At 38.6% G+C, this 22,647-nt stretch overlaps 1 protein-coding gene across 4 annotated transcripts in view; it reads left to right on the top strand.

The window, feature by feature from the left end:
- The window catches only part of taok1a (TAO kinase 1a), a 168,514-nt gene that overhangs the window by 120,917 nt on the left and 24,950 nt on the right, over positions 1 to 22,647 (top strand). For all 4 annotated transcript variants that reach the window (XM_063031540.1, XM_063031541.1, XM_063031543.1 and 1 more), the window contains exons 10-14: positions 188 to 269; positions 3,382 to 3,549; positions 3,909 to 4,115; positions 12,960 to 13,094; positions 19,060 to 19,296. In XM_063031540.1, coding sequence (XP_062887610.1) covers positions 188 to 269; positions 3,382 to 3,549; positions 3,909 to 4,115; positions 12,960 to 13,094; positions 19,060 to 19,296 — 829 coding nt within the window. The remainder of the gene's footprint in view (positions 1 to 187; positions 270 to 3,381; positions 3,550 to 3,908; positions 4,116 to 12,959; positions 13,095 to 19,059; positions 19,297 to 22,647) is intronic.

Below are 22,647 nucleotides of genomic sequence, written 5' to 3' on the forward strand. Positions count from 1 at the left end.
TTGGATGGACAACATGGACTCATTAGGCCAATGCATGTTGTATTGTTCTATGACTCTGAATTGTCATTGTCAATTTCAGATCCTAGCAATGCAGGTTAACTTTATTTTGAAGCTCTAAACTCATGAGATATTGCTTCAAGTGCCTCTTATGCTCAATATGGTTTCCCTTTCTCTTTAATTTGCTTAGGTCTGACTATTTTCGCAACTTTGTAGACTCCTGCCTCCAGAAAATTCCTCAAGACAGACCCACTTCGGAGGAACTTCTGAAAGTCAGTAGGGTTCTCTAATGCATTTTATTTTTCTTAATCATGTTTATGTTCAGTTTACAGTGTACACAAATTAAATTTGATTTTGTCACTTTTTTATCAAGTGCCATAGAATATTGCTACATTTTGCATTTGTACGTAATTAATTTTGCGCATAGGTTATGTGAACCGATCCCATTATGATGCCCTTATTTCTCTGCAGAGTGCCACCCATATCCTGGTGTCTTATTCCCCTGCAGTATGATACCTTATCCTAGCATCTACCTGTGCTAAGGCAGTGTAACAGTAAAATTAACTTTACTGTTAACTTTATTAAACCTTAGTAGCAGAGCTTGTATTTATTATAACATTTATGATCTGTTTATGGCTTGTCACATTGGTCTTGCAATTTGTAGCGCTGTTTTCTCTAGAACACAATGTGAGAGGCACCCTGAGCGAAGCTGTCTTGAACATGTTCCACAAGGAGTAGACTTGCAGCATCCTATGTCCATTCTAAATTTACCTAAGGTTGTGTTTACCTGAAGAGCATGATCAATCTCAGCTGTGCTCTGCCAATATTTGAAATGAAATGGTTGTTTTGGAGAGTAAACATTCAGTATAATAAAGGTTGTGTAGCAATCTACTGGGGGTGAGAAAATTATAATGTGGAAAGCAGATATTGAGTTAGTTGGAACCCTTGTAATAGTGTCTAATATAGTTCTTTCAGTATAATGCAATCCCCCTTCCTAAACCCAATGTAATGTAAAGAGTTAGATTAATATTGTACTTGTTGAGAGATCCTTGATATTGTTGGATTCACCAGATATTTTTAGAAATTAAGAAGCGCCTTTCAGGATACAGAGATTTATTGGGTGGTTAAGAAGGCATATGTTTTATTAGTTGACGCATTGAATTCAAAAATCAGGAAATCATGTTGCAGCTTTATAAAACTCTAGTTAGGACATATCTAGAGTATTGTGTATAGTTCTGGTCACCCCATTATAGAAAGGATGTCGAGGCTTTGGAGGTTTTGTGGAAGACGCTTACCAGGATGCTGCCTGGAGTGTAGGGCATCAGAGGTTGGACAAACTTGGGTTGTTTTCTCTGGAGCGGTGGAGGCGGAGGGGAGGTCTGATAGAGGTTTATGTGATTTTGAGAGACAGTATCTTTTACTCAGAGTTGAAATGTCTAATGCCAGAGGGCATGCGTACTTAAGGTGAGAGAGGATAATTTCAAAGGAGCTGTGAGGTAAGATTTTAGCCAGAGAGTGGTGGGTGTCAGGAATGCACTACCTGGAGTGCTGGTAGAGGCAGATGCTTTAGAAACTTTTAAGAGACGTTTAGATGGGCACATGAATGTGATGAAAATGGAAGAATATGGAGGCAGAGGGGATTAGTTAGGTTAGGTTAGATTAGCTAGGTTGCCCATTGTATAACTGATTTAATTGGATTGGTACAACATTGTGGGCTACAGGTCCTGTTCCTGTGCTGCACTGTTCTATGTTCTATGGTATGTTTTAGGTTAGATGCTATTGCACTTCAATTAAGGTCACAAAATATTGCTAGATCATTTAATTGTGATTACCAAATGGGTTTCACTTTCTATCAGCCCTATGTATATCAGCAGTTTCTCTATGTTCCGTTAGCTGCATTTGTAGATTTTGCATCTTCAACACTTGTAGCAGTTTTTAATTTTCTGCCACCATCATGATTTAATTGAAAAATTATTCTTCAATGCTTTATTGTACATATTCCCAGTGCTCTTGTTAGGGAGGTAGTTTTATGTTGGGGAACTAAATGTCCTCTTGATGGTGAAAACTGAGTGAAGCTTGTCTGAACTAGATTTATTATGGATATTAATTTCTCATTTTAAAATTTTATGGATTATTAACAATTATTCTAGCTTTCAATTCCTCATCTAGGCTGAATTTTATTATGTTCCTTCAAAACAATAGCTCCTTGCACTTCATTCTATTCAAAATTATTAATCAGAACTGACACAAGCTGCTATGTTTTATTTGTTATCATTTTAATAAATTAATTTGTTAAATCTGGACATCTCACTAGAATCAGCCTCGACAGAAGTCTTGTTGGAAGTTAACATAGGTTGTGCATGTTTGTGGTAAACCGTACTGTCTCCACTCTTGTGGAAATCAAAGGCAAGCTTATTGCCATATGTGCAAGTACGTGAATGCACAAGTAGAATGAAAAGCTTACAGTAACATAGCACTCAATTTGGGCACGTACTTCCTGCATTACCCCTTTCTGACATTGCTGGACAAGGGTTTTATTATTAACATGTACTCTAAAGATAACTTGAGTATCTATTGCAGGCCCCATTATTTAAAATTTCCTTGTTTATTGATGCGATCATTGGCTCCATTACTGAGCCATGAAACAAAACAGAAAGTATATACTTCAGAGATGTTCATCTTTGTTGGCTGTCTGTGCTGGAGTGTCAAATGTATATATCCAGTTGCTTCATGCAATTTCAATACTTGAAGCAGAAAGTAGCCCTGTGATGAATTAAACAAATACTCCAGAAGTGTATTCTTGGCTCTATAGTCTTCCTTCTTGTGAATTAACATAATATTTACAAATTCCCTTGGTCAGAATGTAATTGGAGTTGATATTTTCCATTCCAAGCTTTTTATTGATATGAGGTTAAATAATGAGTTCAGTTACATTAATAAAAGAAAGTAAAATTGTTAGTTTTTTAAGAACAAGCTGTGAAAAAGCTATTTAGAACAGATAGTCAACACCTCATTCATAAATGAAATTCTTATAGCGGTCTGAGGTGTTACTGAGCATGTTTAGCCTACCAACAAGCAATAGTTTGAACGAAAGATTGTTGTTCTGGTCAAACAGGAAAGCTAATGTGAAAGGGAACTGAATTTAGAATGAAGCCGAAAATTAGATTGATTCTAGTATGAAAGTACGATAGATCTTTATTGAGAGGTATTCCTCCAGTTGATGGACATGTATGTCTTCCAAATTTTCATTCTGAAATCATTGGATAATTTGTTTCTTTTTTTTTTGCATGTTTTGATTTAAGTGTAAGTACAGGGTTAGGAAAGATTGCAGTAATTGTTAGTTAGGCATTCTGTAGTAACTTATCTCATTAATTCAATTTTCAGCATGCTTTCGTTGTTAGAGAGCGCCCTGAAACAGTATTAATAGATTTAATACAGAGGACGAAAGATGCTGTCAGAGAACTTGATAATCTACAGTATAGAAAGATGAAGAAAATCCTTTTTCAGGAAGCACATAATGGGCCTGCAGTTGAGGCTCAAGAAGAAGAGGAGGTAAGAGGACTTTGGATCAACATAATTAACTTTTTATTTTGTTAAGGTCAATCATGTGAGTAAACTTTTACAACTTGAGAGTTAAGTATCTCATTTATTAAATGATTTGAAATTTTTGACTGCAACATATTTATTTTCACTCTAATGTTACAAACCAGTATGTAGCTTATTTCATAAATATATTAAATCAATTCAAAATTGTGAAATTGTCCTTGTGGATTTGGAACCTTCATATTCAAAAATAAACATCAGAAATTCCTAGTAAATGTTGACAGATGCACTTTAATTATTTTTTAATCAATCATAAGACATAAAGACAAAATAGCTTTGTTCTAATATTCTTGTGCTATATTTGAAAGGAACCTGAGCACAGTGTTGGTAGAACGGGCACTGTTAACAGCGTGGGCAGTAATCAATCTATACCAAGCATGTCTATCAGTGCTAGTAGCCAAAGCAGCAGTGTCAACAGTCTTCCAGACGCCTCTGATGATAATAGCGAGATTGCCATGATGCAGGAGGGAGATCACACGGTGATGTCAAACAGTTCTGTTATCCACCTAAAGCCAGTAAGTTTCCCTGTACCTTTTCATTTATATTTATAATATAGGATTTGTCTTGGGGTTCAGTGGAAGTACAGAATTCTTGATTTTGTTGAAATGTCGGTTTGTATATTTTTACAGGTGTTTAGTTTTGAAAACATATATAAAAGCAAGTTCAGTCTATTTAAAGAAAAGACTCACTACCATTGTGTAAAGGAAAAGATCATCTATAAACTATTATGCAATCTCAGAAGAGCATAAAATATATTAAAATATAAAATATATAGTAAACGCTTCCCTTTGTATCTTGCCCAAGCCCATGCAGTTTGGTTGATCTCAGCCAGCCTTCTGTCTATCCCTTTTGCTGACATTGCATTCTCCTGCAGCTCACATTACCAGCTTATCCCAGTCTTGGGCGAAGGACATATTCTGATCTGTAACTATAATTTGCATAACTTTACGCTGCATTTCACTAAAACTAACATTTTGTTCAAGTGAAGCCAAATTCTGGGTGTGGGCCCATCAGGAAAATTAGACCTGAGAGGTTGGGTATTGGAACGGGGGCTCTTCTCTAATCAAGAATATTAAGAAAATGACCTAGAGTGATTCTTTAAAATATTATTAGAAATCTTTGATGGAATAGACAGGCATTGGTTTAATTTATCGAGCAGAAGAAAAGCAGGTGCTTTTACTTTTTTTTGGGTTGTAACAAGGACAGCATTTGTTACCCCTCCCTAATTGCCTTTAACAATTTGGCGGTGAGCTGCATCTACTGCCCTCGTCCTTTTTGGTGGTAGGGGTCACAGTTTTAGGAGTTGTTGATAGAACAGCCTAAGCAAATAATTATGTAGATAATATGCATTGCATTTGTAGCTAGTATACATTATCCCCAATCTGCACTGGTACTGGAAGGTATGGATTATTGTTATAGTATAAGCTAAGCAGACAGCTATGTGAGAGTTATAGGTGTGCAGCCTGAAATAGCCCTTTCGCCCTCTATGCATAATTATCAAGCATCCATCTACACTGATTCAGTTTTTCCTCTTGCATCCCCATTAACTCCTCCCTTAAAAAAAATTCTCCCGTCACGATTCTACATTAAGGTAATTTATAATAGTCAATTAATGTACTAACCTGCACACCTATGGCATGAGTGAGGAAACCAGAGAAACCCAGAGAAATCAACACAGTTTCAAGAAGATCGTGCAGACTCCACTCAGATAAAGCACCTAGGGTCAAGATTAAGTCCAGGTCAGTGGAGCTGTGATGTCACTGTGCTGTTAAAGCTACAGTAATTTTCAAGCAAATGAAACTTGGATCCATCGTGATCCTTTTATGGTGGAAATGGTTTGGGATGCCAGAAGGTGAGTCACTTACTGAATCGTACCTAGGCTCTGAATTGTTCTTGTAGCCATGATATTTACATAGCTGGTCCAGATGAATTTCCTGATGTGGAGTCTACATATCAGGCAGTGATGCAACTCGTCAGTATGCTCTCCACTGTACATAGAACATGGTGCAGTACAGCACTATACAGGCCCTTCAGCCCAGGATGTGCCAACATTTTAACCTTTCCAAGATCAATCTAATGCTCCTCGCCCATGTAGCCCTTTAATTTTCTATATATTGAAGAGTCTGTTAAATGTCCCTTATGTGTCTGCCTCCACCACCACCCCTGACAGCCTGTTCCCCACACTGTCTGATACAACCTACCTCTGGCATCCCTCCCCCCTATATTTTAATCATCTTAAAATTATTGCCTTTTTGTATTAACTATTTCTGCCCTGGGAAAATGGTGCTGGCTGTCTACTCTTGCCAGTGCCTTGTATCATCCTATACACTTCCAAGTCCACAGTTAATTCCTTGTTCTTGCTGACATTGAGTGCAAAGCTTTTACTGTAACAGCATGCATAAAATAGCAGACCTCTCTTGCTCCTGTATGCCTCCTCGTCACCATCTGAGAATCTGCCAACAGTGGTGTCAGAGACAAATTTATAGGTGGTGTTTGAGCTGTGCCTAGCCACAATGTCATGAGTGTAGAGAAAGTTTTGCACTGGGTTAACCACACATAATTGAGGTGTCCCTGTGTTGATCGTTAGTGAGAAGAAGATGGCTTTCATGATCCGCACTGACTGTGGTCTGATGAGGAAGTCAGGGACCCAGTTGCAAATGGAGGTATAGAAGCCCGGGTTTTGAAGCTTCGTGATTTGTAATGTTGAATGCTGAGCTGTAATCAGTAAACAGCAACCTGACTTTTATATTTGGTTATATTGCTGTTATATTTGGTTTGATGGTGCCTTATATTATGTTGATAATTCCTTGTTCTGTTTTTGGCCATGAATAGATTGAAGCTTTGGTTATTTTATCAAAGTCTTTCATGAATTCAAGAATCAATATTGTTATTTTTTCTTTTTCTTTAAGAAATACTGCTTCATAACCCTCACCAATGTACACATGCAAGTGTCTGTTCTTCCTGATACATAGTATTACTTCGCACTACGGTATCATCCTCGTAAGCTTACAATACAAGAGTTGTATCCAGTACTTCAAGAACATGTCCCTCTAGAAGTAAACCAAGTGGTTCATTTGTGTTTTTAATATTTTCTTATTAAACTGATTTGTCTCTAACTTTGCTTCTGGACTCTATTTAGATTCCTGCAAGCAATGCATTCAAAATTTTCCAACCCAAATGTTATACCTCATTTCTCAGTTAAGATTTTTCTTTGCTAATTCTGCAATTTTATTAATATTACCTTATAATTTGAGCCTTCTCAGTATTAACTGAACAGCTTCAAATCTAGTAATCACACTTTTGACACAAAGCTTCTAAATTATTGGTATAAATTGTTAGCAGCTTTGATTATTTTGGAACCGCTTTTATTTCCTGTCAGGCTGATTGCTACCCTTCACCCTGTATTCTGCTTTCTATCTTGCTGCCAACCTGCTATCCATTCTGCCACTTGTCTTCTAACTCAGAATGAATTGGTTGTTTTTATCCTTTGTCCTATCCTTTATGAAGTTTTTTGCTTTTGATTTTCTTTTTAATGATTTTGTTATTTTGCCTCTCAGTAATTTTCAGCTAATTGCTCTAATGTTTCCCAAAGTCTAGTCCCTCAAGCTATTTCTGTTACTTAATGAAATCACAGCTTGCTTGTGGCCTATGTTCAAATACTTGCCTTTTCTGCTCAATGCCTTAAAGCCTATTGTTATATATTAAAAAAAACAATTTTCTGTCATTTTTGGATTTAACAACCAAATTTGACCCAAGTATTACCATTTGTGGAAAAGGCTTAAAAGTTCTTTTGTTCTCTTGTAAAAGTATTTAATACTATTACTCCTGAATGACCTGGTTCTAATTTTTGTTTTAGACCACCCATTCAGTGAGCATATTGTTCTTTTATCTGTTGTATCAATCTAGTCTAATATCTTGAAGATTCCTCTCAACTTGCCCTTCAACCTTTTCAATACAGGGAATGCAAATTTAGTTTGCATACATTCCTCTTAAATTTAAAAATTGTAAAACAGGAGGAAACTAATTGACCCATTGACACTGTTAGTTCCCAGTAGACTTGACGCCAAGTCCTAAACCTCAATATCTCCTTGTGCAATTAGATCCTCTATTTCCTCACTTGCAGACCCCAATCAGTTCAGATTGACAGAAACATCTCCTCCACAATCTCCCTCAGCCCAAGGCTGTGTGCTTAGCCCCTGCTCTAGTCACTTTATACTTGTGATTATGAAGCTAAGCACAGCGGACAACGACGCCACTGTTGGCCCAATCAAAGTTGGTGACAAAGCAGCACGTAGGAGGGAGATTGAAAAATTGGCTGAGTGGTGCCATAACAGCAACCTCTCACTCAGTGTCAGCAATCCAAGGAGGTGATTATTGACTTCAGGAAGAGGTTGTTTCTGGAAACCAGAAGTCCATGTGCCAGTCCTCATTAAGGGATCAGAGGTGGAGAGGGTCAGCAACTTCAAATTCCTTGATGTTATTATTTCAGAGGATCTGTCCTGGGCTCTTGCGTAAGTGCCATTACAGCAGCACCTCTACTTTCTCAGAAATTTGTGGATTCAGCATATTGTCTAAATCTTTAACAACTTTTATAGATATGTGGTGAAGAGTACATTGATTGATTGCATTATGGCTTGGTATGGAAACACCACTGCGCTTGTACAGAAATGCCAATGTTCTTGTATGGGAAAACCTGTAAGAAATAGTGGACATGGCATAGTTCATCACATTTGAAGCCTTCCCCACCATTAAGCATACCTACACAGGGTGATGTAGCAGGAAAGCAGCATACATCATCGAGGACTCTCACCATTCGGGTGATGCTTTCTTCTCACTGCTGCCATCAAGAAGAAGGTACAGAAGCTTCAATACCCACACCACCAGGTTCAGAAGCAGTTGTTATCCCTCAGCTGTTAGGCTCTTGAACCAGAGCAGGTAACTTCACTCAACTTCACTCACCACGTCACTGCACTGTTCCCAGAGCCTCTAGGCTTGCTTTCAAGGACTCTTCATCTCATGTTTTTGATATTTATTGCTTATATGTTTATTTATTTGTTTCCTTTTGTATTTACGCAGATTGTTGTGTCTTGCACATTTGTTGTTTGTCTGTCCAGTTGGGTGCAGTCTTTCATGACTTCTATTGTGTTTCTTGTAGTTACACTGATTGCCCTCAAGCAAATGAACCTCAGGGTTGTATATGGTGACATATATGTACAGTCCTTTGATAACAAATTTACTTTGAACTTTAAGTAGAGTAATCAGTTTTCATGTGACTCTGCCAGTTGCTCACTCTCAATTATAATTATATGATTAAATATAAATCTGAGTTCCGAATTCTTTTGCACTTAAAAAAAAACCTCCTTTGTATGTTTTCCCTGAAGTTTTATATCTCTGCACCCTGTTCCTCTAGTCGTCTGCTAATGAAACCATCTCCCTTTACCTCCATTTATCCGTCTCTGAATCCTTCACTGTTCTTGGCAGCAGCATGTTCTGTGAACCTATTCTGATTGGACCATCAGTTGTTGCTTTTATTGCAGTTGGCACTCTTTGTTTTTGAACTTGCAAACCGTATCTCTGTGACATTTTTTTTGCAAAATAATTTAAAAAGCTATTTCTTCTTCTTGTCCATCCTCTCATTCCAACCTATCTTTTCTCAGAACCAGGATCAGTCTTTTGTGTTGCTCTGATTACTCTTATTTTAATGTGAGGAATGCCATATAATTACAAGGTATTTTGTACCCGGTATTGTGTGAATTACATTGCCTGTATCTGCTTTGTATCTATTGAATATCAGTCATTCCTGATGTGTGCGAATTCAGAATTCTTGCAACCATCCATTGGAGCACATCAGCATAATCTTTTCCTTTCTCCCATTTCTTTATCTAGCTTCTCTTTGTATGCTATTTGTTTCATCTCTTTTTGTGGTAGCAAATTCCACGTTCTAACCTCTGCATGGCTGAAGAAATGTATCCAGAGAAGGGTTTATTAGTGGTTTGTTCAATAAGTGAATTGCTCCATCATCTTCCACCTTATTTCTGCAGATTTCTGCAACCATCTTCTGCTTTTTGATGATTATAGGTTTTATTCCTCCTCGCCTTTTCCAGAATTTCCTCATGCCTCCATCTTTTCATTCTCACTGTCTTTAACTTTGGTCTTTTGTTGGTTCTTTTATTTTCTTGGGTTTCTGCCCATGTAAACTGCTTTAGAATAGAACGTGGAGCAGTATAACACAGTGCAGGCCCTTTGGCCCACACTGTAGTCCTGTCCTTTATAAACCTTCTTCATGATCAAGCTAACCCTTCCCTCCTACACTGCCTGTAGCCCTCTATTTTCTTACATTCAGTGCCCATCTAAGAGTCTCTTAAATGTCCCTTTTGTAGCAGTCTCTACCACCACCCCCGGCAATGCGTTCAATGCTCCTACCAGTTTGTCACAAACAAGAGAAAACCTATGGATGCTTGAAATCCAAGTAATACACACAAAATGCTGGAAGAACTCAGCAGGCCAGGCAGCATCTATGCTGAAACCTGATGAAAGGTCTCAACTCGAAATCTGACTGCTTACTCTTTTCCATGGATGCTGCCTGGCCTTGCTGAGTTCCTCCAACATTTTGTGTGTATTACCTATCACTTTTTTTAAAAAAAACACTACCTCTGACATCTCCCCTAAACTCCACTCCACCCACTGTAAGCAGATATCCTGTGGTATTGAATATTACCAACCTGGGAGAAAGGTGCTGGCTGTCTATTCAATATACGCCTCTCATAATCTTTAATCTTTAAATGCTTCTTTGAAATCACCTCTCATCCTCCTTCATTTCAAAGAGAAAAGCCTCAGCCTGTAACTCCTTCCCTCATAAGACATGTTTTGTATATCAGGCAGCATCTTGGTAAATTAACACTGTACCTGCAACTTTCCTGATAATGGGTTTTATAGAGCTACAACATAATCTTGCTGCTTTTGAACTCAATCCCCTGACTAATGAAGGCCAACATGCCATGCACCTTCTTTACTATCCTGTTGGCAACTTGGAGTGACCTGTGGACCCGGAGCCCAAGATCCCACTGTCCTTTACACTGTTAACTATACTGTCATTAACTTTGTACTCAAGTTCAATCATCTAAAGTGTGCTACTTCGCACTTTTCCAGATTGAATGCATCTACCACACTTCTGCCCATCTCTGGATCTTCATATCTATATCCAATTTTCACACTGTTTTCCCAACCTCACCAATCTTCATGTCATTTGCAAACTTACTCATCCTTCCTACCACTTCCTCATCCAAAGCATTTATAAAAATCCCAGAGTAGCGGTTGTAGAACAGATTCTTATGGAATAGCATTAGTCACTAACCTCCAGGCAGAGTATGCTCCATCTGCCTTCTGTGGGAAAACCAGATTTGAATCTATGCATGGATCTCATGCCTCATGACTTTCTGGATGAGCCTACCATGTCACATGCCTTAAAATCCATACACACTACATCCACTGCTCTAACACCAACTTGTTTTATCACCTTCAAAAATTCTATCAGGCTCATGAAGCACAACCTTTTCACAAGTCCATGCTGATAATCCCTAATAAGGTTATGCTTCCTCAAATACTTTAAATCTCTCCCCAAGAAACCTTTCAAATTAAGACTCAATGGTTAGTAATCTCCAGGATTATCCCTAATGTTTTTCTTGAACAGTGTACAACCTGTGATACATCTTATTTGGCCAAAGAGGACACAAAGATCATCATCAATGCCCCAGAAACCTCTCGCCTCGCGTTTTGTAGTTCCTGGGTATATTCTGTCCAGCCCTGGTGACTTATCTATCCTAATGCTCAATATATAAAGATTGCTGATTGCACAGTGTAGCTTCTTCACTCAGTGAGGCAGGAATGGATAGGCTTCATATCAATGGTGTCTTGGTAATTGGTTTTGAGGCACCATATATGTGAACTGGGATTGCTGCTCATTAATCTTTCTTCATTTCACTGATGGTGCTCCATCTTGTGGCTGCTTGGAAAACTAGTTTGGCTTGTCATTAGGTGTTGGCCTCTGATCTGGGCCAACATTTACGTGCCGGGCGGCACCTAATTAATTAGCTTCTTTATTTCGGCTTTTTTTTTTCTTAAAGATGTGCTGGGTGCGCCCCGGCCACCACTGCACCCCTGCATTCTTCGTGGCCTGGTATCAGTCCGCGGCCTGGAGGTTGGGACCACTGGGGTGGTGAGACACTGGAGTGTCATCTCATCGTCGTCTGTTTCCATCAGGGCAGGCAGGTCATCTTCTTCTGTGTCTGCCTGCCTCGATGTTGAAGGTCGAGGTTCGTCATCTGCTGTGGCTGATGTGGAAGGCTTGAAAAACGACAGTATGCTTGATTGCTTAGCCTCACGCATTTTTCTATCACACAGTTCTTTGTAAGCACTCAAACCATCCTGCAAATATGCCCTAAACCTACGTACTTTTTCAAAATCAAAGTCGTACTTTTCTGCAATCTTTGCAGTGAAAATCTCATGCAGTTGCTTCACGTTCAGTTCCTGGACGACTTCACTTTCGGTCCGTTCGCTACTGCATTCGGTTTGGATTGTTTTCCTTTCCTCTTCCAATTGCATCAGTTCTTGGTCATGGGATGCCAAAACCTCTTCAACATAATCTTCGTCAACTTCCACAAGGCAAACTCACTTTGTCTTTAGTTGATTCACCACGATCGAAACGCTTAATTATGTCTAGTTTTGCGCTAAGTGTAACACCCTTACAAGCACTTTTAGGCTTTTCCGATACCTTAAAACCCATCTTGCTGACGGATGCTCAAAATAAATCGACATAAAGCACAGATGCTCACGGGCACGTGTTTAAGCAATGCCGCTAGAATGCAGTTCCGGGGGAGGAGCTTGGCTGCTCGGGGCGCGCTACCTTTTTCGTAACAGTGAAAACACCTTCTGTTAGCGAAAATAGGTAACTAATGTAGGTCTTTCGTAACGGCGAGGTGTCATAAAGCGAACGTTCGAAAAACGGGGGACACCTGTATCACATCAGCCTTTGTTGCCGCAAGTGACAGATATCTTGTAATTATCTATTTTCTCCACCAAAGTAATCCTTTTGAAGGTAATCTTAAACACTATCTTTCAGGAAAATTGTATTAATACCTTACCTTTCAATATTGCACATCTGGCTGATCAGTCCATTATGTATCCCTCATTTGCAGATCTGTTTCATGGGCACTTCTATATATAGATGAGCTAATTTTTCACTGCTTGGCCTGAGCAAGAATGGGCATTAAGAGATGAGTTTGAAGGTCTTTTTGAAAAAGCACTTAGTTCAAAACCAACTTTTGTATGTTTGATCCTTATTTTTCACATTTGACTTGCAGGATCACGATCACTATGGTGAAGAGGTTGAGCACAGACCAAGGTGCTCAGAACCGCAGTCACCACCCCCAGTTTCACGGCATAAATCACATTACCGGAATCGTGAACACTTTGCCACAATTCGTACAGCTTCCTTGGTGAGTATTTTTAGCTAAAGGCTAGCCATGGTATATAAAGTTTCTCCTGTAGAAAAGCATGGTTGTACTAATATAACTGAATTTTGACTAACCTGGTAAATTGAGAAGGAAGTGGGTGCATTGTGATGGGTTTGGTATTCATTGCTCTTCTCTGCATGTCCTTTTAGGAAGCATTAAGTAATTTTCCGTTTATGTTATTTGCCAAAGTAATAATGCACGAGATTGGAATAGCTTGGTGATGTAATGGATAAAGCAGAGGGTGAAACCTAGAAGGAATTACTCTATTATTAAGCTTGTTTTGGAAATTCCTTACTGGGCAGATTTGAAAGGCTTAGATCTATAGTAAATGCCATGGCTGATTTAACAAAGCAAAATGGAAAGATTCGAAAAACCCCACTCCACAGCACCACCTGTTGACCAGTATGAAAGGAATTTGACACATGGTTAGATGCGCAATCTAAATACAAGGTTTTGATAAAGTATTCATTGAACATTCATGGATGATACTGCATACAAGTTTTCAAAGAACAATATAACCTTCAGGTACAGCGGATTTTATGGGAAAGGTGCAACATTAGGAGGGGTTTCAAGTGGATTTGTCTCATTCAAAGTCAGGGAAGTCATGCATTCATGCATTGTGTGTGTATACGTATGTATATGTGTGTGTGTTTATTTATTATTGTGATCCTATGTCCCACTTATTTCTGGTGCATATAGTAATTTTGGGGTGAGTATAACTACTGTGTATATCACTGTTAACATGATGGTGCTGTTTCTCTCTGTACACTCTCTTCCTTAACAATTCTGACTTGTCTTTATTATCTCATGGCTTTTTTCTTTGTTTATTAGGTGATGTGATAAGGAATTATACCTAGATCATTCTGAAATACTCAGTGATCCAATTTCTGCTACGTACATGTACAGAGACACATGCAGGCAAATTTGCACACAGCAATGCATGCAGTTAAGTCATTCCGTATCCCTCCACAGCAGTTATTTGCTGTGGAGAGATGTGCTGTGGAGCAGTTACCAGGAACAGAATAAGGAGTCTGGAATGATTTCACTTGATTTCTTTTTTCTTCACCTCCTTGGTTTTTCTAAATTTACAATAAAACAGACTTTGGCTTCAAAATACAACTCACTTTTTAGAGCAAAAGAAAAAAGCTGCTTGTCCTCCTTGCTCAATTTATGTGACCTTTATATCTCGCAAATTCCTTATAGGGATTATTCTGAATCACTGACTTTTATATCTGACCACTTCGCAAGGTTCACAATGAACATTTGAAATTACTTAACTGGTTTGAAAACAATGTTTCTGAAGCTTTGTGTAGTACTGCAGAAAGAAAGATGCACTGTATTACTATATATGACTCTCAGTGACTAATTCCCTGAATCATTTTTAAAAATTGATGAATTTTAATTAATTTCAAAGCAAAATACACATAAAAACAGTCATCCAATATGCACTTTAGTTTACCCCATCCTACGACTTGCTTTTTTGTAAATTAATTTTGCCAAAATATTTTGTTTTCAGAAAGACCTAACTTTCCTTTAAAATAATCTGGAGAAAAAATGATTAAAATTTGTTAGACGTTAGACGAATAACATTTATCACTGCAGCTGATTGATCAGTATTGATGCATCTCTGTAAATTGGGTAATAGATTGTACAAGGTAATAGATTGTACAATCCAAATAGAAGTGTGTGTGAAATTTCAAGTCAAAAAGATGAATCCCAAGGACTCCTTCCCCAATTTAAGAAAACTAGTTAAAAAGTCAGTGGATAACCACTACATCCTGTTTTGTTTGCTGTGTAATTGCTTGTCTCGCAATTCTTTGAATTAATTTTACTAATTGAGAATTTTAAATTACCCACCAAATTAATTTTTAATAGAATGCAGTAGAGGTAATTTAATGCAAAGAGATAAATCTTAATGGTTAAACTGGGAACTTGTAGCAAATTAGGTATCCATTTTTTGCCTAGTGTCCAAGAATATGGACTACGAAAAGTAAGGGATTGAGTTTATATTTATTTTAAAAATGTATTAGTTGTGCATTGATTTACAATTAATTTCCGACAATCTTAAAGTTTTAAAGTTTTAAATTATGGTGTTAAATGAGTTAACTGGGTTACCAAATGAAACTAATTAATGAAGCCAAGTGGACAGAAAGTCAAACTTAGAAATATAAAATTGTAGTGCCAACTAAAAGTTAAGCATTCTGTGAGTGCATTGTCTACATAATGTGGATTTGGAGATGGGGGCAATGTTTCAGATGGATTAAGTTACATATTGCAAGGCGCTTAGGCACGGTAGGTAATGTGTTGCAGCTGGAGTATGTGGCAGGTGATGAAATTCATTGGATTCTATAGTATCACATCCCCAGTAAGTGTGTACAGTTGAAGAACCTTCTGTTCAAGGCTGGTGAGCTGGAGCCAGAGATTCAATTATTATATTGCATCAAGGAGCAGTTAGTTAGCTGGACCTTTAACTTACAGGTGGCAGTCAGATAGCTTAGATTTTGGATAGTATAATTACTTAGTTAAGTGGTACAGAAGAGCATGATTACAAGTGAGGCAGCTTTAGGGATGTAGAAAATAGCGTTGCAGGAACCTCAACTTTTGTGTCTTTTATATAACTGAAAAAATGACTGGATAGGAACGGGCACTTCCAGATGGATGGCAGAACTAACCAAAGCACAATGTTAGACAGGGCCATTCAATTTATGGAAATGAAGAGTGATGAGTGATGAGAGTTAATAGGGGATGATAAGAGGGATAGATGCTATTCTCTGCATCCATGAATGTAAGTTATGAAAATTATTGCCTGCTTAGTTCCAGGGTTAAAAGCATCTCCTCAGGCCTGTAAGGAAATTTAGAGTTAGAAGGAAAGGCACTTTCCATGTCAACAACAGCCACTGAAATAAAATAGATAGGATAAAGAAGGAAGTTCTGCTTAGTTACGAGTAGGATTCAAGTGGAAAACAGAAGCATGTATTGCTATCTGAACCGTGTTCAAATCTGTATAGTTAAATGAGATCAAATAATTGAACACTAGTTTAAAGAAAATAATTTTGGAAAAATTATCGGCCGTAAATTCCCTGGATCTGGTGATCTTCATCTTGAGGTCATCTTCCAAAAATGTAACCCCATTATTTAATAAAGTAAAGTAAAATAAATTAGGACCTATAGCCTGGTTTCTAGCACAGTGGTAATGGCGTGTGAAAAATGGGATTAAAGAAAGTCATGGATTTATGAAAGGAGAATATTTAAGGTTGCAATTGGTGGAATAGGCAAGAGTGAGCCAGTTAATGTACATTTGGATTTTCATAAGGCCTTTATTCAGGTACCACACAGAAGATAGAAACATAGACTTGAAACATCAAAAACCTACAACACAATACAGGCCCCTCGGCCCACAAAGCTGTGCCGAACATGTCATTACATGAGAAATTACCTAAGGTTACCCATAGCCCTCTATTTTTCTGAGCTCCATGTACCTTTCCAGGAGTCTCTTAAGAGACCATATTGTATCCGCCTCCACCACCGTCGCTGGCAGCCCATTCCAGGCATTCACCACTCTCTGCTTCTCCTCTGTGCCTACTTCCAAGCACCTTAAAACTGTGCCCTCTTGTGCTAGCCATTACAGCCCTGGGAAAAAGCTTCTGACTGTCCACACGATCAATGCCTCTCATCATCTTATACACCTCTACCTGGTCACCTGTCATCCTCCGTCGTTCCAAGGAAAAAAGGCCAAGTTCACTCCACCTATTCTCATAAGGCATGCTCCCCAATCTAGGCAACATTCTTGTAAATCTCCTCTGCACCCTTTCTATGGTTTCCATATCCTTCCTGTAGTGAGGCGACTAGAACTGAGCACAGTACGCCAAGTGGGGTCTGACCAGGGTCCTATGTAGCTGCAACATTACTTCTCGGCTCCTAAGCTCAATCCCACAGTTGATGAAGGCCAATGCACCGTATGCCTTCTTAACCAAAGAGTCAACCTGCATAAAAGCTTTGAGTGTCATGTGGACGTGGACCCCAAGATCCCTCTGTTCCTCCACACTGCCAAGAGTCTTACCATTAATACTGTATTCTGTTATCATATTTGACCTACCAAAATGAACCACCTCACACTTATCTGGGTTGAACTCCATCTGCCACTTCTCAGCCCAGTTTTGCATCCTTTCAATGTCCAGCTGTAACCATTGACAGCCCTCCACACTATCCACAACACCTCCAACCTTTGTGTCATCAGCAAATTTTGTAACCCATCCCTCCACTTCTTCATCCAAGTTATTTATAAAAATCACGAATAGGGGTCCCAGATCAGAGCCCTGAAGCACACCACTGGTGACCAACCTCCATGCAGAATATGACCCGTCTACAACCACTCTTTTCCTTCTGTGGGCAGGCCAGTTCTGGATCCACAAAGCAATTTCCCCTTGGATCCCATGCCTCCTTACTTTCTCAATAAGCCTTGCATGGGCTACCTTGTGAAATGCCTTGCTGAAATCCATATATACTACATCTACTGCTCTACCTTCATCAATGTGTTTAGTCACATTCTCAAAAAATTCAGACAGGCTCGTAAGGCATGACCTACCTTTGACAAAGCCATGCTGACTATTCCTAATCATATTATGCCTCTTCAAATGTTCATAAATCCTGCCTTTCAGAATCTTCTCCATCAACTTACCAACCACTGAGGTAAGACTCACTGGTCTATAATTTCCTGGGCCATCTCTACTCCCTTTCTTGAATAATGGAACAACATCCACAACCCTCCAATCCTTCAGAACCTCTCCTGTACCCATTGATGATGCAAAGATCATCGCCAGAGGCTCAGCAATCTCCTCCCTAAATCTTTAAATTTAGAACACACTATCTTGAGGCTTGGGGAAAAGATTGGTTAATGTACAGAAAATAGCAGGAATAAATGGGTCACTTTCAAGTTAGATGTTCGTGGTAAGTGCTTGGGTGCAGCTCTTCGTGATCTACTTCTTTGTGTGAGGAGATTCAGTGCAGCATATCCATATTTGAAGATGTTAAGCTGGGTGGCAGTGTGGACTGTGAAGAAGATGCAGAGTGGCTTTGCAGGATACAATCATGCTAGGTGAATGGTCAAGGTTATGGCAGATAGAATATAATGTGGAAAAATGTAAGGTCATCCACTTTGGTAGAAAAGCTAGAAAATTGGGTTTTTAAAAGGTTGCAGACAAAAAATGCTGTTAGTTTTCAGAGGTGCCTGAACACCCTTATATATTAATTATTGAAAGTTCAGCACTCAATTACAAAGTCAGTTGATGTGATTTCCTTTAATGCAAGAGGTTTGAACAGAAGTATAGAGAAATCTTGCTTGCTTATACAGAGCCTGGGTGAGACTGTATCTGGAATGGTATGTGCAGGCCAGGCCCTACCCATGCATGCTACATTTGTTTTAGAGTGCTGCATGGGTTAACCAAACTGATTTGTGAAATACCTGGTTTGTCCTATAAGATTTAGCTGGCAAAGACAGAGAGGTCTTCTTTGAAACAGGTTCATTGAAACATAGAAAATCCTTAAGGATCTTGGCAGAATGGATGTGCAGTTGATATGTATCAAATTTTCAGAATTCACTATGCGGGTGACTTATGGAAGTCAATTGGATTGTTTTTTTGCATATTACAGGAATCTAGGTTGTATGGGTTTAGTGTAGGACAGTGGCGCTTGGACAAAGACAGTTGTGATCTTATTGAATGAAAGAGTAGTTACGAGGGTCTGAATGTCCCATCCCTGCTTCCACTTTTCAAATCCTACGACCTAAATCTATGGCTTAATAACTGTATCTTAAACTTGTGTAAAATAAATACTGGTTACTGCCATGGCAACATTTCTTGTTAGTCTGTAGAATCTTAGTGTGATCAGTGATTTCATAGAGGTTCACGGGTTGTAAGTTGGAATCTTACTTTGTAATTCTGTTGAACAGGTCACAAGGCAAATTCAAGAGCATGAACAAGATTCTGAGCTTCGAGAGCAGATGTCTGGCTACAAGCGCATGCGACGTCAGCATCAGAAGCAACTAATGGCACTGGAAAACAAACTAAAAGCAGAGATGGATGAGCATCGACTGCGACTTGATAAGGAGCTCGAAACACAGCGCAACAGTTTTGCTGCAGAGATGGAGAAACTCATTAAGAAACATCTTGGTATTATGGAAAAAGAGGTATTATTCATAAGTAATAGATTTGCAACTGTGGATTGTTGTTGTGAATTGAGGTTCTTTGACCAAATTAATTACAGAGTAGATTAACTTTATTTGTTAAATCATGTTTATTTGTTAAAGGTGTTTGCTTTTAGGGCAGTATTTAATAGCCTTCAACTGACTGGCTTTCTAGACCATTTTAGAAGGCATTTAAGAATGTTTACATTGTAATACATGTCGTGTCATGTAAGGATGGACAATTTGTTTCATGTGAAGGATGTAATGAGTTATTGCAGCAGTCTCATAGCTCCCAGTTGTTATTAGAACATAGAACATTACAGCCCTTGGTCCACAATGTTGTGCTGACCTTTTAACTTATTCCAAGATCAATCTGTCTCTCCTACATAACCCTCCATTTTTCTTTCATCCATGTGTCTATACAAGAGTATCTTAAATTTCCTTAATGTATCCGCCTCGACCAGCACTTCGGCAGTACATTTTATGTATTATATTTTTTAAACAAATCCTACCTCTGCCATCTCCCCCTAATCTTTCCTCCAAACACCTTAAAATTATGCCCTCTTATACTAGCCATATCCACCCTAGGAAAAAGATGTTGACTCTCCATTCTATTAAATACCTCATAAGACAAGCTCTCTAATTCAGGCAGCATCGTAGTAAATCTCCTCTGCACTCTCTCAAGCTTCCACATCCATCTATAATGAGGCGACCAGAATTGAACACAATACTGCATATGTGATCTAACAAGAGTTTTCTAGAGCTACAGTATAACCTTGTGGCTCTTGAACTCAATCCACTGACCAATGAAGACAACACTCCATAAGCTATTTTAACCACCCTTTCAACTCGTGCAGCAATTGTTGACAATAACATTTAAATTCTGCTGCTGGAAAAGAGTGATAGGAATCAAAGTCTCCAAATTATAAGTTAAGATCTTTGCATTGCTAATCCAGTAACACAATCACTTTGCTACCAAACTGAAGGTGCCTGGTTTATACATTCACTCTTATCACTTTTTAAAAAATTAAATAACTGTGTATGTAGTATTGAACTGAGATTAGGGGATTAAAACGTTGCAAGTATACACTAGCAGTGATTTATGTTTCAGAGCTAGTCATAACTTGTGTGTAAGTGTGGCAAAAACACTACTTACAAGTATGTTTCAACATCTGGTGGTGTTATGGTGGCTGTGGTTACTCACACTGATTAAGTGATCAGCTGTTTGAAAAAATAATGGTAAGGTGAATTCACATGGCTATGAAAAAATTCATCCATTCTGTAGTTGCCAGAGTGTGGTGGAGGACATGTTCAGGAACTGAAATCTTCTCTTTAAAAAAAGTGCTTCAGCAAACAATATCAGAAATATAAAGAGTTTATGACATCTGTAATTTAAAAAAAATTTAATTGGAGGTGATTGCTGCACTATATGCCAGACAAGTCAACCAACAGTTTTGAAACAGGAAAAAAAAATCAACGTAATCAAGCAAACAAAAACACCTTAAACAAAACGTGACAAATAATTTTTGAGCAACACACATAATGCTGAATGAACTCAGCAGGTCAAGCAGGATGTACAGAGGGGAATAAATAGTCAATGTTTCAGGCCAAGGCCCTTCATCAGGACTGGAAAGGAGGGGTGCAGAAGCCAGGATAGTAAAGTGTGAGGGGAGGGGGAAGGAGTACAAGCTGGCAGGTGATAGGTGAGACCAGGAGAACAGGGTAGGTGGGTTGGGGTGGGAGTGAAGTAAGTAAAGGGCTGAAGAAGAAAGAGGAATCTGACAGTGGGATCATGGATGAAAGGGAAGGAGGAGGGGAACCAGAGAGAGGTGATGGGCAGATGAGGAGAAGAGAAAGTATTTGAAGATGATGATATGGGTGGATAGGATAATCAATGGTATCTGAAGTAGAGGTTTAGGAAGATAGTTTGACAGTATATTACTCAATGGCCGAGTAAAGCAAAGAAAGAAGCAAAATTTTCAACTGGCTTAAAGTGATTGTAGAAATAGAGGAATAGGAAAGCTCTTAAAGGATTGAGCATGTGAAAGTGGGAGGCATTGTAGGTTAAGAATCAAGGTTCAAGTTTTTTAATGCCATTTCCAGTGTACAAGTGTAAAGGAGAACAAAATGATTGTTACTCTGGATTCAATGCAGCACAAAAAAAAAACAATAAGATAAAGAACCCAATTAAAAAAACACAATAAATGCAAATACATGAGAGCTTATGTACTTTGATTGTATCTCCGTAAAGTGATGCTTGGCACAGGGGTGTCTATGCATAAGGTGACTTTGATAGAAAATGATAAAGTATTGGTGGTGGGTGTCTGGTGTGGTGGCTTAGTGGGTGGAGGATCTGTTTGGGGAAAGTAACTGTTTTTGTCTGGTGGTTCTGGCGTTGATGGGAGGGGGGGTGATATAAAAGTAAAAAAAAAAGCATTGCAAGAGTTTAGTATGGAAATGGCACAAAAGCAGTTACATCTTTCATGATTTATGTTTTACAGTTTTATGAATGTAGCTCTGCACGCCTCTCAATCATTTATAATTTTTGCACTAGTAAATTTGACTACTTAGTTTTCTTAATCTCTTACTAGTTTTCTCTCTAGTAGTCTAATTTACGTTTGTATGTATCCTTTCATGAACTGAGGGTGGAGGTTAGAGTGATGAACAGCTGAGATAATCATCTCACTAATGGCACAAAGCCAGTTTTCTTGTATTGCCAGCAAGTGATGCATAGTATACATGGAATGGAATGCCAGTTTTCTGCATGCTAGACTGGTTCTTGCAATTTTAAGCTGTCTAAACTTGCTGTCTGCATATTTGACAGTTTCATATCATCACAGGTGTGCTGGGAGCTTATTTTAACTGCTGCATCACCAAAGTTCATTTTAGCACTGTATTTGGAATTTCAACAATTTTCAGTGACGTGAGGGATGTCACTCAGTGTGCCAGTTGACACAGCCGATTTGTGGGCTTTCATTGTATTAGGCCAGTTTGGTTTGGATGTTATTCTGAAGGCATCAGTACCTGACCATTTGGACTCAAGCAACTGCAAAACAAGCCTAGGATGAGCTTGTGATGAATGTTGGTTGTCGCTTCACTTGACAACCAGGCATGGATTGACCTATTATTTCATTGTAAGCATCACAAAAGAAAATAAAACTGAAATTATGGTCTTGTATTGCTTATGAGTTTTGCAGTTAATTGACAAGGAACTGGTCTTCATAATTCAGGAAAAACAGAATTTGAGTTTAATTGGTGGGAATTCTGCTGGAGTGTTTAATAATCTGGGAGCTTGCTGTGAAAAGTGCAAATTTCTGGGAAACATGGAGCAAAGTGGATGTTGGTAATAGAAAG

This window comes from Mobula hypostoma, chromosome 23 (genome assembly GCF_963921235.1).
Source record: "Mobula hypostoma chromosome 23, sMobHyp1.1, whole genome shotgun sequence".
Taxonomy (NCBI): Eukaryota; Metazoa; Chordata; class Chondrichthyes; order Myliobatiformes; family Myliobatidae; genus Mobula; species Mobula hypostoma.